The 22,004-nt window shown below is 37.0% G+C and overlaps 1 protein-coding gene across 2 annotated transcripts in view; it reads left to right on the forward strand.

The window, feature by feature from the left end:
• The window catches only part of Sec15 (exocyst complex component Sec15), a 654,019-nt gene that overhangs the window by 545,863 nt on the left and 86,152 nt on the right, over positions 1-22,004 (forward strand). For both annotated transcript variants that reach the window (XR_016546976.1, XM_090374206.1), the window contains exon 17: positions 1,888-2,029. Coding sequence is in view for 1 of the 2 variants with exons in the window: in XM_090374206.1 (XP_090230332.1) it covers positions 1,888-2,029 (142 nt within the window). In the remaining variant the exon portion in view is untranslated. The remainder of the gene's footprint in view (positions 1-1,887; positions 2,030-22,004) is intronic.

A 22,004-nucleotide genomic window follows, 5' to 3' on the forward strand; every position in this document is an offset into this window, starting at 1 on the left:
CTCATTGTTTTTTGTCAATGATATACAGGGGTTTTTCCAGGGATAAGGTGATTATCCTGTTGTATAAGGGAATGGTCAGACCACATCTTCAGTTTGCCTACAGGTCTGTAAGCTGCATTTTAGGAAGGACATTCATTTCTTGGAAAGGTGGGGGTAACAATATTAGGGAGGAGAAAAAAAAGGATGGTCTTACTGAGAAAAGCTTCAGTCCTTCAAATTGCAATGTCTGGAAACTAGGCACCTGCGAGGAGATATCTTTGAGTGGTTTAAGGTTTTCAGCAGATTCAGTAAGCTAAATACTAATGGCATTGTTCCTCTTGCTCAGACACCACGCATGAGGTTACATAAATTTAAATTGAGAAAGGATGGTTTCAGAATAGAGGTGTGGAAATTTGCTTTTAAGCCGCAGTTAGTTGATTGTTGGAACAAACTTCCATCTGTTGTTGTGAAAGTGGGTACTATGAATAAATTTAAGAAGAAACTAGGCAATTTATTAGAGGGGATCAGACAGGTGAGGGGGATTTATTTATTTATATATATATATATTTTTTTTACTGAAGGTAAATGATGCAAGCTTGCTTTCTTGCATCATTTTCCACTAAATTATAAATTATTAGTTATAAATCACCCTCATTTACATTAAATGACACAAATGATGCAGACACAAAAGCTGGCTTCTAATTACCAACTTTTTGAAAGATTTTCTTTCATTTTCTTTCAAAAATTATAATTAGGCTCATAAAAAGAAACTGTTAATTGATACTAATAATAAAGTTAATACAATACTCTTAATAATCAATGTATTGTTTATCCAATTTCTGTTTTATATCATTTTTTAAAAACAATTTATACATTAGTTGAAAAAATCTTACACTTTTTTTTTTGTTTTTTATTGAACTAAAGTACAAGTCGAGTATTAGTTCAATAGAAAACAAAAAAAAAAGTGTAAGATTTTTTCAACTTTTTTCAACTGAACTAAACAAACACAAAAGTGTTTGTTTAGTTTGCATATATTTTTTCATTAATTACATTATTATAATTCTTATAGGTAAAGTTTTTATTTGTTTTAATAAATAAATTTTAAAATACACTTGATTTTATTATTTCATATAATCTGAGTTGGTTCTTGTTCTATTTACCTTGGATTATTGAGGCCCATGGACAGCCTGTGGCTCAAATGTTTCTGGACTTACAGCATAAAAAGAAATATTAAATATTTGAGGTGTTGTTATTTTTTCTTCAAAATAGTTTCCTACTTGCAATAGCCACTGCCATCTTTGTTGAAGGTCATTAAAGCAGCTTGGGAAAGCACTTTTTGGAACACTCATTATTGAATCCATCATAACTCTTTGAACTGCTTATGCACACCAGTTATCTTTCATTGCCCATTACAGCCATGAGGGGGGGAGGGTAACACACACTGGTTTGATCTTTGCACTTTATTGTGTAGGAGAATAACCTATAACCAAATGTAGCAGCAACAAGAATTCATGCATAAATGTACTAAAGCATTTTTCTATAAATTAGGAGTAATCAGTGTGTGTGTGTGACAAGTTTTGAGTGAGCAGTGCACTCTCTAATTTTTGACTTAGAGGAATATTATTCCTATAAGTGAAAGTGTACCCCCCCCTGGGGAATTTACAAAATTCTCTGATCAAGTATAAGTTGAAAGACTGGCTGGTCTATGGAGGTCAAGTAATAAGTCCAATTTGCTCTCTCTCATAATGAATTTAGTGTCAGTCAGGGAGGGAAAAAATATCACTGTAAAATTTAACCCTAATGGTGAAAGTGCGTGTGTATCATTTCCACAGTCATAATTTTGCTGAACGTAGTGTTATATTATTATATATGAAATATGCTCTTCTTTTTTTTCTTCCCTTCTTGTAGGACAAACTTGCCCAGACAGCTTGTATGTCAGCGTGTAAATATATTGCCTTTTCATTAATGAATATTTTATTACATAAAGATCTTAAATACATCTCAATAGAAGCCCTACGGCAGTTTAAATTGGATGTTGTTGAGTGTGAACGTAAGTACCTTTATGTTTAAATTGGTATCTGAAAAATGTTTTTTTTTATTTATTTATTTTTTTAATATATATATTTTGATTACTGTATAAATTTTATCAATCTAAACAAATCTTCATTGCAAACAAGGTGAAAATTGTGTGTAAAACCCAAAAAAAAAAAAAAAAAAAAAAATAGCAGTATGAAACCAGTTTCTTTTTTTCTTCTTTGTAAATAATTAATTTCCAAATCTCTAAAAATATCATGATCTGAATTCAGCATTGTTTGAAATTCTACTAATTGCTATGGATATTGTATTGAAATAGGTAGACCTGCATAAAGAATAGTTTTAAGAGAAAATATGGAAATATAAATGTTCATAGGAGAACTGAATTCCTCAAAGTGCAGAGCCAAATGAGAATGAGGAATATTCAGAACATCAAAATTGTGCCTTTTGTAAATGCTTTGATTTAAAACAAACAAACAAAAAAAAAAAAAACTATAAGGAGACTCGTTATTAGCATTTGATGATAGGTGCATTTTGAAAAATTCAACAATGTTTTTACTTAGGCTTTGCACAAAACAGCGAAATCATAGTAACCATCAAATTGTAGCTTTGCTTTTGTTCTTCATTTGAAATGTTTTTCTTCTGAGACTAAAAGGATCAAACACAAACAGCTTAATGGCTCATTTATATGGGTCTATATACCCAACCCAAACAAGTAAACTAGACAACAGTGATGACTCCATCCAGCCATCTGTAAAATGCCAAAAACTGGTTGTACAGGCTTTTACTCCCCTTTTCTTATATTGCAAATTCCCCCCCCCCTCTCTCTCTCTCTCTCTCTCTCTCTCTCTCTCTCTCATTTAAAAATGCTTTTTAAGTGTAGGAAACTCTTCAAAAATGGTTCACAGACTGAAATAAGGTGATCTACTTGTAGAAAGCTGTGATTTTGAAAAAATTCTTACAGCTTAAAAATTCATAAATCCTCAAACACCCACCTTAAATACTTCAAAAGGTGTAATGTAACCTAGTGGGATCTACTTGACATATCATATGAAAAATAAAATAGAAAATGAATGGTCAAGGCATAAATAATGTCAAGGCACAGATAAAAATAATTATTATAAAACAAGTTTGGTTGCTTGTTCATATTCATAAAGTGAATACACCTTCAGTTCACCTATTCCACCATTAATTGTAAAAGCTGATTGCCTATTCAAAGTTGGGGCCATTGAGGCTAATTTGCATTGTATCATTTTCTGGAAGCTGTTAAGATTAATTTTCTTTATAACTTAAAAAATGATTACTTCTTATTAACTTTTCTTTAAAACTAGTAGTTAATGTAGTTATTTGTTTTTAGTGGTTTAAGCTGGTGAATTTGTTACTTACTTTCTTGGACTTAAAAAAATCCAAAGATGTCTTCTGTGCTATCATGTTGTGTCAGTATACAGTCATTTGAATGCTGCTGCCATTGACTCTAAAGAGACATGTAGTTTTGTTGGGGTGTACAGAATATCAGCAGTTTTATAATGATTTAGAAATAATTATAATTTTAGAAATGTCTAGAAACTATAAATTCACTGCAATGCAAGTGCGACTTAATAAAGTAATTGTATCGCACAGTGCATAACACAGTTTAGAATAGCATAGTTTATATTGACATCAAATAAGTGGGATTAGTGTAGTATTATTACTTTTATATATCTCTTATTTCTTGTTTTGCTTAAAATCAAATTTAGAATAAAATCATGCCTCTTCTAGAGGCATGATTTTATTCTAAATTCAGACTAGAGCAGTAAAGCAAAGCTCAAAGTAGCAAGAAAACTTGTGTTTGGGGGGAGAACTTTCAAGGGCAGTTCTCCTGTGAACTCCAAAGACCAAAAAGAGGTTAAACTCAAATTCATTGTTCTGATGGGCTTGAAGTACAAGGACTTGATTTTCTAGAAGGATTAAGAGAGAAAGAGCGACTAATCAAGCCTCAGCCCCACACAGAAGCCCATTCTCCAACATCATATAACACCAAGACTTCCTCCAGAACAGAGATTCTTGGTCCCACAGTAAGTAGCTATAGTTGGCGACTCAGTTGTCAGAAAATTGGGAAATATGTTGTGCAAAAAGGATGTGTGGAATAGGATTGGGGTATGTCTGCCAAGAGTATGTAGTTTGTAGTCTGCCAAGAGTATGTAGTATGTAGGTGATGTAGTTTGTAGAGCAACTATCATCAAGTGCACAAAAAGGGGTTTTTTTCCTCCCTCTCTCTTGTGTCTCACTGGTAGTAACAATCTTATGAGCGTGAGTTTTGAGAATTTAATTAGCAAGTACCAGGTCAATGTCGAAAAAAAAAGACCTATTAGGATTGTTAAGTGGCTGCAGTTCTGCCCACATATTCAATAGGAGTTAGTACATAATGATAGCCTTGTCAATTGGTTCATCCCTGGAGAGATTGTGAATGGCTCAGAGTAGAATTGTGCTAAGCATAGTCTGCACTTATTAACAGGAGAGATTGTTTTACAGGTGTGGGATACACTTAAATAGAAGGGGTGCAAGAATATTTAATGATGCTGTAAAGGCAGGGTTAGGAAGATCAGAAAACTGCTGATCAGAAAACACAGACTAATAGATTGATAGCAGGTAGAGGCAGAGATGCAAGTAATGCTCACCCTGCTTCTATTGAAAAATGCAGTGTCCTGGAAACCAAGGTGCCAAGGATTATAATGCCTCTGGGGGTCCTCATGTTATGCACATACATGGTCTAAGGGTTATTAAGGGTGGACTGGCATGTACATTAATGCTAAGAGATAAATAAATTTGAATAAGAAATAAAGAAATGAATTTGAAGTACTCATGGTGTCACACATGAGGTGGAATTTTAATATGGAGAGTATAATGTGGCAGAAAGCACAGAAAGGATAGGAGGCTGTAGAGGAGTGATGCTCTTAGTTAAGAAGCATATAAAATCTGAGGCAATGCATCCAGTGGACCAAGGTGGCCAGTATATTGTTGAATAGGTTTGGTGAGACATAAGCACTGGAAAAACAAAAATGAGAGTAGAATTGTTACTGGCTTTACTAACTGTGTTCAGTATTACAAGCAGTTGTACAGACATATAGAATGGACTTTTAATTATTTATTCTCAGTGGATACCACTACCACTGAGGTTGTGTAATACCAGGCAACTCGTTAGGAAGGTATTCACAATATAAGATATGATAAAAACAATACCATTTTGCTATTTTTGTTAATTCACTACATACAAACATGATGCTAATAGTGAATTAACAAAAATAACAAAATGTTAGCTTAATGTCTGTGTTCCAGGGAAAACATTTCTCAGTGATTCCATTATTTCGTTATGTCGTTAACCTCTTGAAAAACCCATGATAATTTTACATAATCCCAGTGACCACTTTTCAATTGTGGATATGTCCTAATGAAAGCATTTGTATAATTTTCATCTTCCAAATTTTGAGGGATAAAAAAACTGCGATTGAAATGAAGAAAATGAATTTTCAAAGACAATATCGGCAGCCAATATCTTTATAACACTACAGTAATGTTTCATAACTATCTTCTTTCTTCCTTCCAAGAAATCCATGCACAATTTCTGTAAATCAGTGGTTTTCAACCAGGGTGCCATGGCACCATAGGGTGCTGCAACAACATTCCAAGGGTGCCACATGATTTGGGTTTAAGTTACTTAAACTTAATTGATGTTTTTTTAATTGATATGTTTATTTCATTATAAAACAGTGTACAGTATCTTTTTTATTTTGTGGTGATCTATAATTGTTTACTTAGTACCTCTATATAAAGAATAAAATTATTATATACTTTATATATATAATTTGTATTATGAAATGTAATTTTTATAATTATATTATTGCAATAACTATCATATAACATATATATATTTTAGCATTAGCATTAGCATTTGATGCAAGAAAGCAAGCTTATGCAGCATCAGCCAAAAAAAAAAAAAAAACCCACTTCCACTTCACCCCTCTGTTCGTTCAAAATACCTGTCCAGCTGAGCCGTAAACTTATTTAGGCTATCAACCTCCACCACAAGGGATGGAAGTCTGTTCCACCACCCAACCACCCACTGGCTAAAGGCAAATTTCCGCACGTCTATCCTACATCTGTCTTTCCTCAATTTGAATTTATGCCCTCTCAGGTGATTTTTCTGAGCTAGAGGAAGAATCCCATCAGCATTAAGCATGCTTAAACCATTCAAGGCTTTATACACCTCTATCAGATCACCTCGCTGGTGCCTAGTCTCCAGACACTGTAATTTGCAAAACTTAAGCCTTTCTTCGTAAGAGCACCCCTTTGTTCCATTCACTAATCTTGTTGCCCTTCTCTGTACTCGTTCCAGCAGCTCTACATCCTTCTTGAAATGAGGCCTCCAGACCTGTATACAGTACTCTAGGTGTGGCCTGACCATTGCCTTATACAATGGAATAATCACCTCCTTATCCCTGCTGGAAAAATTCCTGTATATCATTGACAATACACCATGAGCTACTCTTGCAGCCCGTCTGCACTGCTCAGAGAATTTCATATCTGCCTGCACAACCACCCCCAAGTCCCTTTCATTCTCTTCCACTGTCAGTGTAGTACCACAGAGTTGATACGTTGCTCTGGGGTTGCTGTTTCCCCTGTGTAGTACTTTACATTTGTCAATGTTAAACTTCATTTGCCACCTCTCAGCCCATCTACTCAACCTTTCCAGATCCTGTTGCAGCAGCATAGTGTCAGTAGTGTCCTTGACAACCCTGCCAACCTTTGTATCGTCTGCAAACTTGGACATTAAGCTTGATATACCATCATCAATATCATTTATAAATACAGAAAACAATAATGGACCCAACACTGAGCCCTGAGGGACTCCACTAATAACATTAGTCCACGATGAGCAGTGTCCATTGATTACCACTCTCTGTCTTCTCCCCCTCAACCACCCCTTTATCCATAGCAGCAATTTGCCTCCAATGTCACACTGCTCCAATTTGTGTAGCAGTCTTCCATGTGCAACAGTATCAAAAGCCTTTCTAAGATCCTAGTATATAATATCAAAGTTATTCCCTGCATCCAGTACTTTTGTGACTGCATCATAGTATCCAATCAAGTTGGTCAGGCAAGACTTCCCCTTAACAAAACCATGCTGTGTCTGAGCTATAACTGAAGTCTTGTCTAAATGATCCTGCAGTGCTTCTTTAACCAGTGCCTCCATTAATTTTCCTGGAACAGAAGTTAAGCTCACAGGTCTATAATTACTTGTGTCAGCCTTTGATCCTCCTTTGTGAATTGGGGTCACATTTGCACATTTCCAGTCTATGGGTACCTCCCCTGAGTCCAAGGAAGCTCTCATAATTATGGCTAAGGGTTTGCTTACTTCCTTTGCTGCCTCCTTTAATATAACTGGATAGATCCCATCCACCCCTGGTGCCTTTCTTGTGTTTATCTTCAACAGTTTCTCCTCTTTACTCCCAGTTATTTCAAGATTCTGTAGCTTACTGCTAGAGTTGAATACACCTCTGGCATTCCCCTTGCTGAATAACTCCTCATGTGTGAATGTCGATGCAAAATATTCATTTAGTTTGTTAGCTACCTGAGCAGGATCATCAACAGTTGACCCATCAATATCAAGTGGACCAATCTGATTCATCCCCTTCCTTCTAGAGTTTACATAAGTAAAGAACTCTTTGCTGTTTTTCTTTGCATCCCTTGCCAAGGATTTCTCGTAATCTGCCTTCGCCTGCCTAACCTCCTTTGTAACTTGGTTGCATATCAACTTGTATCTATCATAGGCTTCTGTGTCATGTGTTAATTTGTATGTATCCCATGCATTTTTCTTCTCTGCCATATGCCTCATTAGTTCATCTGACATCCATTTTGGCCTAAACCTTGAACAATATTTCTTAGTTGGTATGTAAAGCCTAGTAGCTTCCAAGATAAGTTCCTTGAATGCTTCCCATTTTGAATTTGCTGTTGGTAACATCATCAGTTGGTCCCACTGTATAGAATTTAAATACTGTCTCAGTCCATCGTAGTCGCCTTTACAGAAGCAATAACCCTTCCCTTTACCCCTAATGGTAGTTACCTCTTTGAGTAAATCCCACTTCAGCACACTGTGATCACTGCCACCTAGTGGTTCATTTATCTGCAGATTCTTAATGCATGAAGAATCACTGCTGATAATCAAATCAAGAGTATTACTCCCTCTAGTTGCCTCCCGAACATGCTGATGTAGAAAACAATCATCCAATAAATCCACAAAAGCCCTGCTAGTGCGTGAGTAACCAGCCCCCAAATTCCAGTCAATATCTGGGAAATTAAAATCTCCCATTATAAGACTCTCTGATTTACTGGCCCACTCTATTTCCCTGTACAGTTCCTTATTATACTCATCAGAGTCATTAGGCCTATAGCACACTCCTACTCTCAATTTTGATCTCCCAATGCTTATGTCACACCAAACTGACTCAACACTGCACTGTCCAGTGATGTCAACTGGCTTCACTTCCTTGGTTTTTATGTGTTATAATATTTTGTATATAATATAATATTTTAATATTATATTTTATGTATATGTATATAATATTTTAATATTATATATATATATACACAGAGAGAGAGAGAGAGAGAGAGAGAGAGAATGAATGAATCGGATCTAAAAGGCAGAAAATTGAGTAGATTGAGTAGGGATGCCACAAAATAAAATAAATTTTTGGGGTGCCGTTATTAAATAAAAAGGTTGAAAACCACTGCTTTAAATGATAGGTAAGCTGATATTTCAGTATCATGTAACTCTGTTTCAAATGCTTTGTTTGTTAAAAATACCACTAATATCTTTACAGTAATAATACTACCATAAAGAAATATTTTGAAAACACTGTGTGATATTTTCAATAATCTGTGATCATTTTAGTACCTGCTTCAAGTAACTTCTTCTGAAGTAACCTAGAACGAAGTAATTCTGCTTTCTCTTTAAATTGCGAGATGGACGGCCACGTCATACACCACCTTTCTCCACCCAAGTTGAAATCACAAATGTCATTCAACTCATTTCCATAGCAGCATGTTAGAGAGGCAACAAGAGGGAGTAATACTCTTGATCCAATTACAGTGGTGTTGGTTCATGCATTAAGAATCTGCAGATAAAAGAACCACTAGGAGACAGTGAACACAGTCCTATTGAGTTGGGATTTACTTAAAGATGTAACTACCATCAAGGGTAAAAAGAGGGATTTTTGCTTTTTTAAAGCTTCCTATAGCGCTTTCACACAGTTTTTAAATTATATACAATGAGACCAACTGATGATTTTACCATCAGCAAATTCTAAATGGGAAGCATTCAGGGAATTAATCATCAAAGCTGCTAGGCTTTTCATACCAAATAAGAAATACTCTTCAAGGTATAGGCCTAAATGGATGTCAGAGGAACTGATGAAACTTGTGGCAGAGAAGAAAAGGGCATGGGATGCATATAAATTATCGGGTGAAACAGAAGTCTGTGATAGTTATAAACTAGACTGTAATCAAGTCGGAAAGGAGATCAAGCAAGCGAGGGTAGATCATGAGAAATCTTTCATAAAGGATGCAAAGAAAAACAGCTAAGACTTTTTTATTATTTAAACACTAGAAGGAAGGTGATAAATCAGATTTGTCCACTTGATATTGATGGTTTGACTGTTGATAATTCTGCTCAGGTTGCTGACAGGCTGAATTAGTATTCTGCATCTACATTCACACATGAGGAATTCTATAGGAAAGTGGATGCCAGAAGTTTATCAAGCTCTAACATGGAGCTAAATAATTTTGTAATAACTGAAAGGAAAGTGGAAGAGAAATTGTTGACGTTAAACGTAAGAAAATACCTGGGGTCAATAGGATTTCTCCAGTTATAAGGGAGTCAGCAAAGGGAGTAAGCAAACCCTTAGCCTAATAAGAACATCCTTGGATTCAGGAAAGGACCCCATGGACTGCAGATGTGTGAATGTATTCCCAAAGGGAGGATCAGATCAATGGGTAACATGAGTAATTACAGACCTGTTAGTTCTGTTCCATGGAAAAAAATGAAATCACTGGTAAAAGAAGTAATGTAGGATCATCTAGACCACAGGTTTTAAACTCTTTTTTTATCCGTGACCGCTTTTCATAAGATGAAATTATTAGTTACTCCAGATCCTTTTTCGCAATCCCTGGAGAGGTCGCAACCCACAGTTTAAGAACCACTGGTGTATAATAATTTCAATAGTTCTCTAATAAATATTTAATTTAATCACGTTTATAAATGTTTGCTGTGATTCCCAGAATTAAGAACCCCTGATCTAGACAAGGTTGCAATTATATTTCAAACACAGCATGGGTTTATTATATAATTGATTGATCAATGATGTAATTTGTTATATCATGTTTGACCAATTTGATTGGTTACTATGATGTGGTCACAAAGAAACTGGATGCAAAAAATAATTCTGATATCATATACTTGGATTTCAGGAAAGCTTTTGATACTGGTGCACATAAAAGACAGCTGTACAAATTGGAGCAGTGTTCCAAATGCTCTTATGGATAAAGGGATGGTTGAGTGGGAGAAGGCAGAGAGTGGTAATCAATGGACATTGCTCTTCATGGATTGATGATATTATTGGAACCCCTCCCAGGGATTATCCCATTGTTATATAATTGTTTGACTAATAATTCGTTATATCGTGTTTGACCAATTTGATTGGTTACTACAATGCTGCCACAAAGAAACTGGATGCAAAGGGAAAAAAAAAAATTCTGATTTCATATACTTGGATTTCAGGAAAGCATTTGATACTGTTGCACATAAAAGACAGCTGTACAAATTGGAGGAGTGTTCCAAATGCTTTTATGGATAACGGAATGGTTGAGTGGGAAAAGACGGAGAGTGATAATCAATGGAAATTGCTTTTCATGGAGTGATGTTATTATTGGAGGTCCCCCCAGGGGGGGTGATGTTGGGCTGATTGTTGTTTTCTGTATTTATCAATGATATTGATGAAGGATTATCACCAAGTTTGCAGATGATACAAAGGTCAGCAGGGTGGTTAATGGCAGTAATGACAGTATGCTACTGCAACAGGATCTAGACAAATTGGGCAGATGGGCTGAGAAATGACAATTGAAATTTAACATTGATAAATGTAAAGTACTACATATGGGTAGAAATAACCCCTGAGTAATGTGCCAACACGTGCAAGTAGTAGGTGGCACTGTTGATTCTGTGGATGGAGTCACAATGTTCTCGGTACTGGCTAAATAGTGATTTATTGATATTAAATGGTGCTTTAATTGTCTTATATAAGCAGTCCGCCTACGCTGGAACTGAAAGAATATCCACAGGCACTCTCCTCCACTCTAACAGGTGTTTTTCTTTCTTATATATTAAGATGGTTTCTCTTTCGACAATACATGCTTGCCAACATGGCGGCTGCCTAATGTGAAAGACGTAAGCAACACGGAAGCGAGCACCCAGGAAACATGCACGAGAAAGTAGTACCTCTGAGAAACTGTACGGTAGAAATTAAGTGAAACCTTTAATCCACAATAAGTGCATGACTATTACTCAGAAAGTGGAATAACGCTCTAACAGCTATCACTATTTTAGTTGCACGCGCTTGTCTCCATTGCAACGTTACAAAGCCAACGAAGATGGCAGCTACTAACTGTGAAACAAGATGCCAGTGCGGAAGCACACGCCCTGGTGAAATGGCAGCCTCATGCAATGACGTTAACGGAACGTTGGATGGCGGGATTAATTTCTCGGGTGATGGCATCTCGCATAATATTACTTTATGCAACTACTGCCTGCCTGCCTGGGTGCCTCCGTAGCCAGGTGGGAAGGAGAAGCAGTGCATAGCACACGCTTCTTGATTAGACCGGGGTTCGAGCCCGTCACTACCAAATACGGAGGATGCGGAAAGGTCAGGGACTGACCACCACATATTCCCGGAGCAACATGGCCTTAGTTGCTAATGCTCCTAAAAACCAAATAACAACAACAACAGTGACTACTGCCTGGATTCAAAACCCAATTTAATCTCCTGCTTCATCTGCAGTAAACCTTACATCCCATTTACTACATAATAAACCTGTAGTAAATGCGTGCCAACGTTAAGTCATCTGCGTAAAACCTGCGATGGCGCCAACATTATGAACTCACTGACTTGCATACCAGCGGAGATAAACCTAATTCCAAAACAATCGATAAAGGAAATACAAACCTCTTATATACCCCCATTTCCTGACCTGGACTTTGATGATGTAGGCTCAGGCACTGAGGAAGCACTAAACAATATGTTGAAAATCCAGCATATATGGATGACACTCAAAAGCATGCTGCAGGCCCAAACCAGACATTTTAACACTGAAATTTCCAAATTAAAACAGACGGTGGAAAAGGGGTTTCATCAATTGAAAAATGGGAATGAGTTCCTAACCGAACACCTTAACAACCCTAATAAAATTGATGAAGAAATCCTGTGATCAGGGCTCTCCTAGGGTGCTACTGTCCCCTTCCCACAAGGATCTGGAACAGACACACAGTGATTCCGAAGCTCCAACTCCCACAAATGATAATACACATAATTCAGAATCCCTCCCAAGCTCAGTGATTAAGGAGCTCAAGACAAGCCTTGCCAATCAAAACAATAATATTAATAAAGAACTCAGTTACCTCAACAAGAACTTAATAGATCTTTCACGCTCAGTCACCTCACTGTAGGATGCACGCTCCAACTCCTACCAAGCAAGAAATGATAGTGAAAGGAAAACAAACAAGGAGCCAATGTCAGACAAACAAACCAGCAATTCAACCCTGGGTAACAATCAATTTAAATCTTGTATGAACTCACAAGTAAAGAGTAAGGTGTACTTACATAAAGGAACCAACACTGAGTACAACCGCAGCATCAATAAAAAATCAGTCTCAGCCCAAACTCATCACAGACTGCGAACAAGCAAACCAAGACTGCCTATGATATAACTCTAGGGGCCATCCCTAAGAGCAGGAACAAAACAGAACAAGCAAACAAAGCCATCAAATCTGACCACAGGCACATCTCTCAGACTGATGGCCCTTCTTCTCATCCTTTGAAGAATCTAAAACAGGCTTCTCAAAGTGAGAACTCTGCTCAATCTAGTACTAAAGGGCTCACTCACTCCAGTCAATCAACAGCCCCAAGTTCAAAGGGTCCTAAAAACCAACCCAAATACAATAACAAGACCAAGGATGAATACTCAAAACCTAATCACACTAGTGACACTCCTGATGATGGATTTCTGAATACATCTAATAAAAACAAAGTCAAACTCACTGGAAGGGGAAAGGAGAAAGGGATAGGTGATGATGGAATGAAAACACACCATGTTACTACTGATAATGTCTCTCTCAACAACACCAATGATAGCAAAATAAGATTCATTGGAAAAGGGGATAGAGGAAACCTCATAGTGGTTCCTAAAAAGATTCCGTGGCATGTCTCCAGGCTGGCACTCTCCATGGAGAGTGCCAGCCTGGAGACATGCCACGCTGACCTAGAATGCTGCTTTAAGAAAAAAATTAACGTTAACATATCAGCTGAGAAAATTAAATCCTGAAATATACTCCTTCAAGATCAGCTTTGATCAAAAGGATGTAGAAATGACATTTAAACATAACTTCCCTGATGGGGTTACAGTTCAGGTGTTTAGGTTCAGAAAACATAAGGACTACAGGCCTATCACACACAACACCTTCTACAAAAAAAATTACCCTGGAAAGGCTGAGAGCAACTACACTATATAGCAATCAATGAATAATAATACTCATGGCAGAAACAAAGATAGAAGAATCTTCATAAATATATACTTTCAAAATTGTAGAAGCATCACTGAGAAACTCAAACTTAAAATAGAGGTTAGCCACTCTGAATTTGATATCTGGGTTCTCACAGAAACCTGGCTAACCCCAGACATCTAAACTTTCAAATTATCAGAAGAGATAGGGAAAACAAGAAGGGGGGGGGGAGGTAATGATTTTACTGCACCAAAAAATTGTCATCTCTAACATCATCTCACTAGAAGATATTGAGGGAATTTACATCAAAGCCAAAGTTGGCAACGTAACAGTGCAACTGGTAGGAATCTACCTACCACCTCCAGTCAAAAAGACCACCTTAAAAAAACTTGAGAAGAGACTAGAACCCATTCTAATCTACTCCAGAAGTGATGTCAAAACAATAGTGCTAGGTGACTTCAACACTCACTTTGAGCATGGATTGGGCAAGGAAGACCATAATAATAAAAATAGCTATTTACTGCAGTTTCTGAAGGATATGTTCCTCAGACTGAACCCGAAACAAAAATGCAAACTCTCCACCAGAAAAGAGAAACTCCTTGACTTAGCATTCACAAATTTTGACATAAATATTAACTATACTCCCAGTTTTTTCCACTCGGATCATCTAGCCTTATTGCTTGACTTTGATCTCAAGACCAAAAATATCATCATTGAAGTCAGGCAATGCTCCTTTAATTTTAGGAGAGCCCCCTGGGACAAAATAAGAAATGAAATCTTAAATGCGAACTGGCAACCATTATTTAGGAGTCAAGATCTAGATACAATTCTGGATATGCTGTATAATAACTTAGACCCAATTATCAAAAATTACACACCCAAGAGCCATGCAAAGGCAAACACTAACAAATATCCTGTGTGGTTCACAAAAGAAATCATTCAATCACTTAAGAAAAAACAACAAATGTTCATCAAATTCAAAAACACACAGAGACATGACAGCTACATCCAGTTCTCCAATCTAAGAAGGCAGATAAAAAACAATATCAATTTGGCCTACCAAAATTACCTAACCTACAAAATGCAATGCTAAACAGGCATGATATATTGGTCCATTCCGGAAGCATTGGAAAATGGGTTATAAAAACCACAAACATATGAACAAAATGGAGACCATTCAACTGGATGAATTTGCAAATTTCTACAGTGAACTGAAAAAGTTCACTGTAGAAATTTGCTGAAAAAGCTGATCACAGCAGTAAGCTGGATAACACCTCTCCTCCCTCCTCATGTTTCAGTGACACTCTGACACAAATTGAAGTCAATCAAGAGATTTTATTGAATACCTTTAACAAATTCAAATTAAGCTATGACACAAACACCGACAGTCCCCCCATGGAACTCTGGAAATGCTGCTTTGTTGTCCTGCAACAACAACTTCTACATCTAGTAATTATAGACCTGTGAGTTTAACTTCTGTTCCAGGAAAATTAATGGAAGCACTGGTTAAAGAAGCATTGCTTCAGTTATAGCTCAGACACAGCATGGTTTTGTTAAGGGAAGGTCTTGCCTGACCAATTTGATTGGATACTATGATGTAGTCAAAGAAGAATTGGATGCAGGGAATAACTTTGATATTATATATTTGAATCCTAGAAAGGCTTTTGATACTGTTGCACATGGAAGACTGCTGCACAAATTGGAGCAGTGTGGCATTGGTGGCAAATTGTTGCTTTGGGTAAAGGGATGGATGAGTGGCAGAAGACAGAGAGAGGTAATTAATGGACACTGCTCATCGTGTCGTGAACTAATGTTATTAGTGGAATCCCTCAGGGTTCAGTGTTGAGTCCATTGTTGTTTTCTGTATTTATAAATAATATTGATGATGGTATATCAAGCTTAATGTCCAAGTTTGCAGACAACACAAAGGTTGGCAGGGTTGTTAAGGATGCTACTGATGCTATGCTGCTGCAACAGGATCTGGAAAGGTTGAGCAGATGGGCTGAGAGGTGCCAAATGAAGTTTAACATTGACAAATGTAAAGTACTACATATGGGAAACAACAACTCCAGAGCAACGTATCAACTCTGTGGTACTACACTGACAGTGTTAGAGAATGAAAAGGACCTAGGGGGTAATTGTGCAGGCAGATATGAAATTCTCTGAGCAGTGCAGACGGGCTGCAAGAGTAGCTCATGTTGTCTTCTCAATGATATACAGGAATTTTTCTAGCAGGGATTAGGGAGGTGATTATTCCCTTGTATAAGGCAATGGTCAGGCGAACCTTGAGTACAGGTCTGGAGGCCTCATTTCAAGAAGGATGTAGAGTTGCTGGAATGAGTACAGAGAAGGGCAACAAGGTTAGTGAATGGAACGAAGGGTTGCTCTTACGAAGAAAGGCTTAAGTTTTGCAAATTACAGTGTCTGGAGACTAGGCACCGGCGAGGTGATCTGATAGAGGTGTACAAAGCCTTGAATGGTTTGAGCATGCTCAATGCTGATGGGATACTGCCTCTTGCTCAGAATAATCACCTGAGAGGGCATAAATTCAAATTGAGGAAAGACAGATGTAGGATAGATGTGCAGAAATTTGCCTTTAGCCAGCGGGTAGTTGGTTGGTGGAACAGACTTCCATCCCTTGTTGTGGAAGTTGATAGCCTAAATAAATTTAAGGCTCAGCTGGACAGGTATTTCGAACGAACGGAGGGGTAAAGTGGAAGGTTTTTTTTTTTTTTTTTTTTTTTGGTTGATGCTGCATAAGCTTGCTTTCCTGCATCATATGCCTCTACTAATGCTAATCTGATAAAAGCCATTTTCAAAAAGGGATCACTCCCCGGAAGATTAAAGGAAACCACCATTACTCCACTTTTTAAAAAGGGTGCAAAAGACACACCTGCCTCATTTCGACCCATACACAAAGCCAACCCCCTAAGCAAGATCATTGAGAACCTCCTTTACTCTCAGCTCTGCTGCTTCATGAAAAACAAATTCAGCCACATTCATCATGGCTTCCTTATGGGCAGATCAACAGTGACCAACCTACTCTCCATAGAACATGACATCAAACATAGCCTTGATAATAACAATCAGATACACATTATATATCTTGACCTACAAAAAGCCCTTGATTCTGTACCACACAAGTTGCTTTGCCTCAAATTAAAGCACATAGGTTTATCAAGTAATGCCTTATCTCTTATGTCTAACTTCTTTGACAACAGGAAAAGCAGAGTTCTTTTTGAAGGAAGTTACTCCTCCACCTTCCATGTATAAAGGGGAGTCCCACAGGGTTCTCCTCTGGGGCCACTACTTTTTGCTATATATATTATTGACATACAAGATTGTATGCAACAGGATTACAAACAATGGCCTAACATTAAACTTAAACAAATGCTGCACCAGTCTGTCGCAGACTATCAGAAAAAACACAAGATTAACTATCCTTATAAAACTAATAACCATGAGCTATTGAGAATACAAGAGGTTACAGATTCGGGAGTATGGTTTTCTAACAAGGGAAACTTCAACACACGTGTAAATAAAACTACAGCAAAGGCCTCCAAATCCCTTGGACTGCTCAAAAGAATCTGCTTCAACTTTAACAACATACAGCTCATAAAAACAGCTTGCATAATGATAATCAACCCAATTCTAGAATATGCCTCACAAGTCTGGAATCCTCACACCAAAATTCTTAAAAAACAACTGGAACATATTCAGAAATCCATGGTCAGATTCCTAGTGTACAAATCCAGGTTGGAAGTGAACACAAAATTGTATGATGAATGGTGCATTCACTTCGGGATGGCACCACTCTACCAAAGAAGGGCTGAGGCAGACTGCAAATTCCTAATGCGTCTCGTGACTGGAAAGTTGGATGCCCCCAAGCTGCTCTACCTCATCAATTTCAGCTGTCCTCCAAGAGCATTGAGAAGACACAATATGCTGGCACAAGAGCCATTCAGAACTGATCAACTTAGATTTCATTACTTCAACAGAACTGCAAAATTGCTAAATGAATTCAACATTGATATTCTGGATGAAGACATGAATATCAAAAAAAAAAGAGTTGCAAAGATTTTATAATGAAGTAACTAGAAAATGAAAATAAATGATTAACTTAATAATAATGATAAGAAGAAAATAAAAAAGTAGGTATATTTTAGCTATAAATTGTTCAACAAACAAAAATAATAAAAACAAATATAATAAGAAGAAATAATTAAATAAAAAAAACAAATAAATAAAATAAAAACTGGATAACTGAAAGAATAATAACACAAATCAATCAATGTAATGGTGAACAAACAAGAAAAGATAACAGTAAAAATGCTTAGAAATACAAATTTCTCTGTCATCCCAGCTTTGCTCAAATGCAAATCGCTTGCATAGTAAGATATCCATTGTATATGTTGTAAATTGACGTTGTATATTTGACATTGTATATTAAGATCTGACATTGTATACTTGACTGTAAATAGAATTATTACTGTATTACTATTTCATATTCCTCCTCTGGAAGGCTTCGGCTGTTTTGGAGTAATAATAAATAAAATTAAATTAAATAAAAAAAGTAGTGGAAAATGAGAAAGACCTGGGTGTAATTGTGCAGTCATATATGAAATTCTCTGTCAGTGCAGACGTGCTGCCAGAGCAGGTCATGGAGTCTTGTCAATGATATATAGGAATTTTGCTAGCAGGAAGAAGGAGGTGATTATCCCATTGTATCAGGCAATGGTCAGGCCACAACTTGAGAACTGCATACAGGTTTGGAGGCCTCATTTTAGGAAGGATGTGGAGCTTCTGGAATGAGTACAGAGATGGGCAGTGAGATTGGTGAGTGGAAACAAAGGGGTGCTCTTACCAAGAAAAGCTTCCAATTCTGGAAATTGCAGAGGCTGGAGATTATGTGCATGCAAAGTGATCGAGGTGTTTTAAGGCTTTGAATTGATTGAGCAAGCTCAGTGGTGATGGGATTCTTCCTCTTGCTCGGGCCATACACATGAAGGGACACGAATTCAAACTGAAGAAGGATGGTTGAAGAATACATTTGCAGAAGTTTGCCTTTAGCCAACAGATGATTGATTGTTGGAAGAAACTTTCATTTGTTGTTGATGTTGATAGTAAGCATCACAGGTTAGTACATTAGCATCATGTAGTGCATTACCGAAAATGGCATTGTTTTTATCATATCTCATATTGTGAATACTTTCAAAACGAGTTGCCTGATGCTGCACTACCTCAAATAAGTAAAGCTTCACCAGTGGAAAGACTATCGTTACTTATGGCCTCATCGTTGGGTGGGTAGGTATCCTATAGAATAGGATGTATTCTATATATAGAATAGAATACAACAGTATAGAATGAAAAGATTTAGGAAATTCTCTAAATGTAACAGATTTCCCATAAGTTGAGGCTTTAGTCCTAAATCTTTTAATTCTATACTGTTTCAACCAGGGATAAGTAATATAAATTATATTCTACTGGTTGAACCAAAAACAATTCTTCTTCCACCTTTGCATATAAAATTTAGATTAATGAAGAATTTTATTAAAGCTCTTGTTAAAGAAGAAAGTGGATTCTGCTACCTAAGGGAAGTGTTTTCTAATTTAACATCTGCAAAACTTGAAGAAGATATTTTCATTGGACCTCAAATAAAAAAAAAATGCTCAATGGTGATGCATTTGAAACAGAGTTATATGATACTGAAATATCAGCTTACTGATAATTTAAAGCGGATGTGCATGGATTTCTTGGAAGAAAGAAAGAATATAATTATAAAACATTACTGCAGTGTTATAAAGATATTGTCTTTGAAAATTCATTTATTTCATTTCCATCACAGTTTTTTTTTATCCCACAAAATTTGAGAGATGAAAATAATACAAATGCTTTCATCGGGACATATCCACAATGGAAAAGTGGTCGCTGGGAGACAGGACCAGGGTATGTCGGCCCGGGGCAAATGTTGACGACATACAACAGATATCATCTTTTAAGGGCACAAACGGTAATATCATTGTACACGTTGGCACTAATGACATTGAGTAGGAAATCTCTGACTGACTTAACAAGTACAGGTCAATGTTGAAAAAAAGTTGCAATTTTGGGGTTACATTTGAAATTGTCTGCAATTCTACCTAGACACGATAGAGGGGGAGTATATGATGAGAGCCTTGTTGATCAGTTTGGCCCTGGAGAGATTATGCAAAGCTTGTGGGGTAGAATTTTTCTCAGTGTGGTCTGTACTTGTTAACAGGAGAGACTGCTTCTACAGGGATGGATACACTTAAATAGAAAGTGTGCAAGAATATTTGCTGATGTTATTGAGGCAGTTTTGGGTGTGTTGGAAAACTGCTAGCTTGGGGAGATTCAGAGACGAAAAGATTAACAGTAGCCAGAGGCTGAGGTGAAAGTGATTCTTGCACTGCTTCTATTAGAATGAGCAGTGGCCTGGAGGGTGGGATGCTGTGGGTTTCAGGGACTAGTAGGAACCATCATGGAACAAATTAATACATGGGCTGTGTTAGAGGCACTGTCTAGTAACAACAGGTGCATGTATACTTGCATGAACACCAATGCTAGGAGTATAGTAAACATATTTGATAAATTTGAAGTGTTTGTCAAGACGTCCAAGGCAGATATTGTTGGGATATCAGAACCTGGTGTCATACAGATATAAGCAGTGCAGAAATGGAATTTGGGAGGTACAATATGTACAGAAATAACAGACAGGATAGGAAGGGAGGAGGGGTTATGCTGTTAGTTAAGAAATACATAAATTCTAAGGAAGTGCATCCATATGATATAGATGGGCAGTGCAGTGTTGAGTTAGTTTGGTGTGACATAAGCACTGGGAAAACAAAGTCGAGAGTAGTAGTAGTAGTGTGTTATAGGCCTAATGATTCTGATGAGTAGAATACACACAACTACACAACTATAAATAGTGGGCCAGTAAATCGGATTGTCTTATAATGGGGGATTTTAACTGCCAAGATTTAGATGAGAACTTCTGTATTGGTCACTCGCACACTAGCAAGACTTTTGTGGATTTATTTGATGATTGTTTTGAGCAGCATGTCCGAGAGGCAATCACAGAGTTATATTCTTGATCTGATTATCAACAGTGATTATTATTACATTAAAAATTTGCAGATAAAGGAACAACTAGGTGTCAGTGTACTGATGTGGGAAACACTAGATCACTGTACTGATGTGGAATTTACTAAAAGATATAACTACAATCAGGGATAAAGGGAAGGGTTTTCATAAAGGTGACTACAGTAGTCTCAGACAGTTTTTAAATTCTGTACCAACTGGTGATATTACCAACAGCAAATTCTAAATGGGAAGCATTCAAGGATTTAATCTTGGAAGCTACTACTTTTCTACCTTTCTTTCCGATTAAGAAATACTATTCAAGGTTTATGCCAAAATGGATGTAAGATGAACTAATGAGAATCACGGCATAGAAGAAAAATGCATGGAATGCATTAAATTATCGGGAGACACATGATAGATATAAGCTAGTCTGTAATCAAGTTGCAAAGGAGATTAATCAAGCGAAAGCAGATTACAGGAAATCTTTGGTGAAGGATGCTAGGAAAAACAGCAAGGACTTCTTTAGTTATAAAAACTCTAGAAGGAAGAGGATGAATCAGGTTGGTCCATTTGATATCGATGGTTCAACTATTGATGATCCTGCTCAGATAGCTGAAAAATTGAATGAGTATTTTGTATCTGCATTCACCCATGAGGAATTCTGAAGGGAAATGGAGGACAGAAGCTTATTAAACTCTAACAGGGACCTTTTTCTTTTTTTTTTATGTAAATCCCAAACACGAGAGGTGTAAGAACCTATAGTACTTAGTACCGTGCTTGGGTTGGAGGTTGAGAAGACAAAAGAAGATATTTGTTGACATTGGACTTGAACTTCTGTAGACTGTAATTTTCAGGAAATACGTATGAAGGAAGGTTGTTCCAGAAAAGGGCAGTTGAATGAATGAACAAGGATGATGAAAAGTTGGTTCTGTGAGTTTGAAATTGGACAGTAAATGGATGTTGGCTGGTGGTGCCACATGTTCGAACTGTTTTGAAAGAGAGAGCAGGAATTATAGAAGCTAATTCAGAAGAACAGTGCCCATGGAAGTATCTGTAGAAGAGGCATGCAGCAGAAACAGTACGT

The sequence above is a fragment of the Mastigoproctus giganteus genome, chromosome 5, assembly GCF_048544385.1.
Source record: "Mastigoproctus giganteus isolate SK-2022 chromosome 5, ASM4854438v1, whole genome shotgun sequence".
NCBI classification, from domain to species: domain Eukaryota; kingdom Metazoa; phylum Arthropoda; class Arachnida; order Uropygi; family Thelyphonidae; genus Mastigoproctus; species Mastigoproctus giganteus.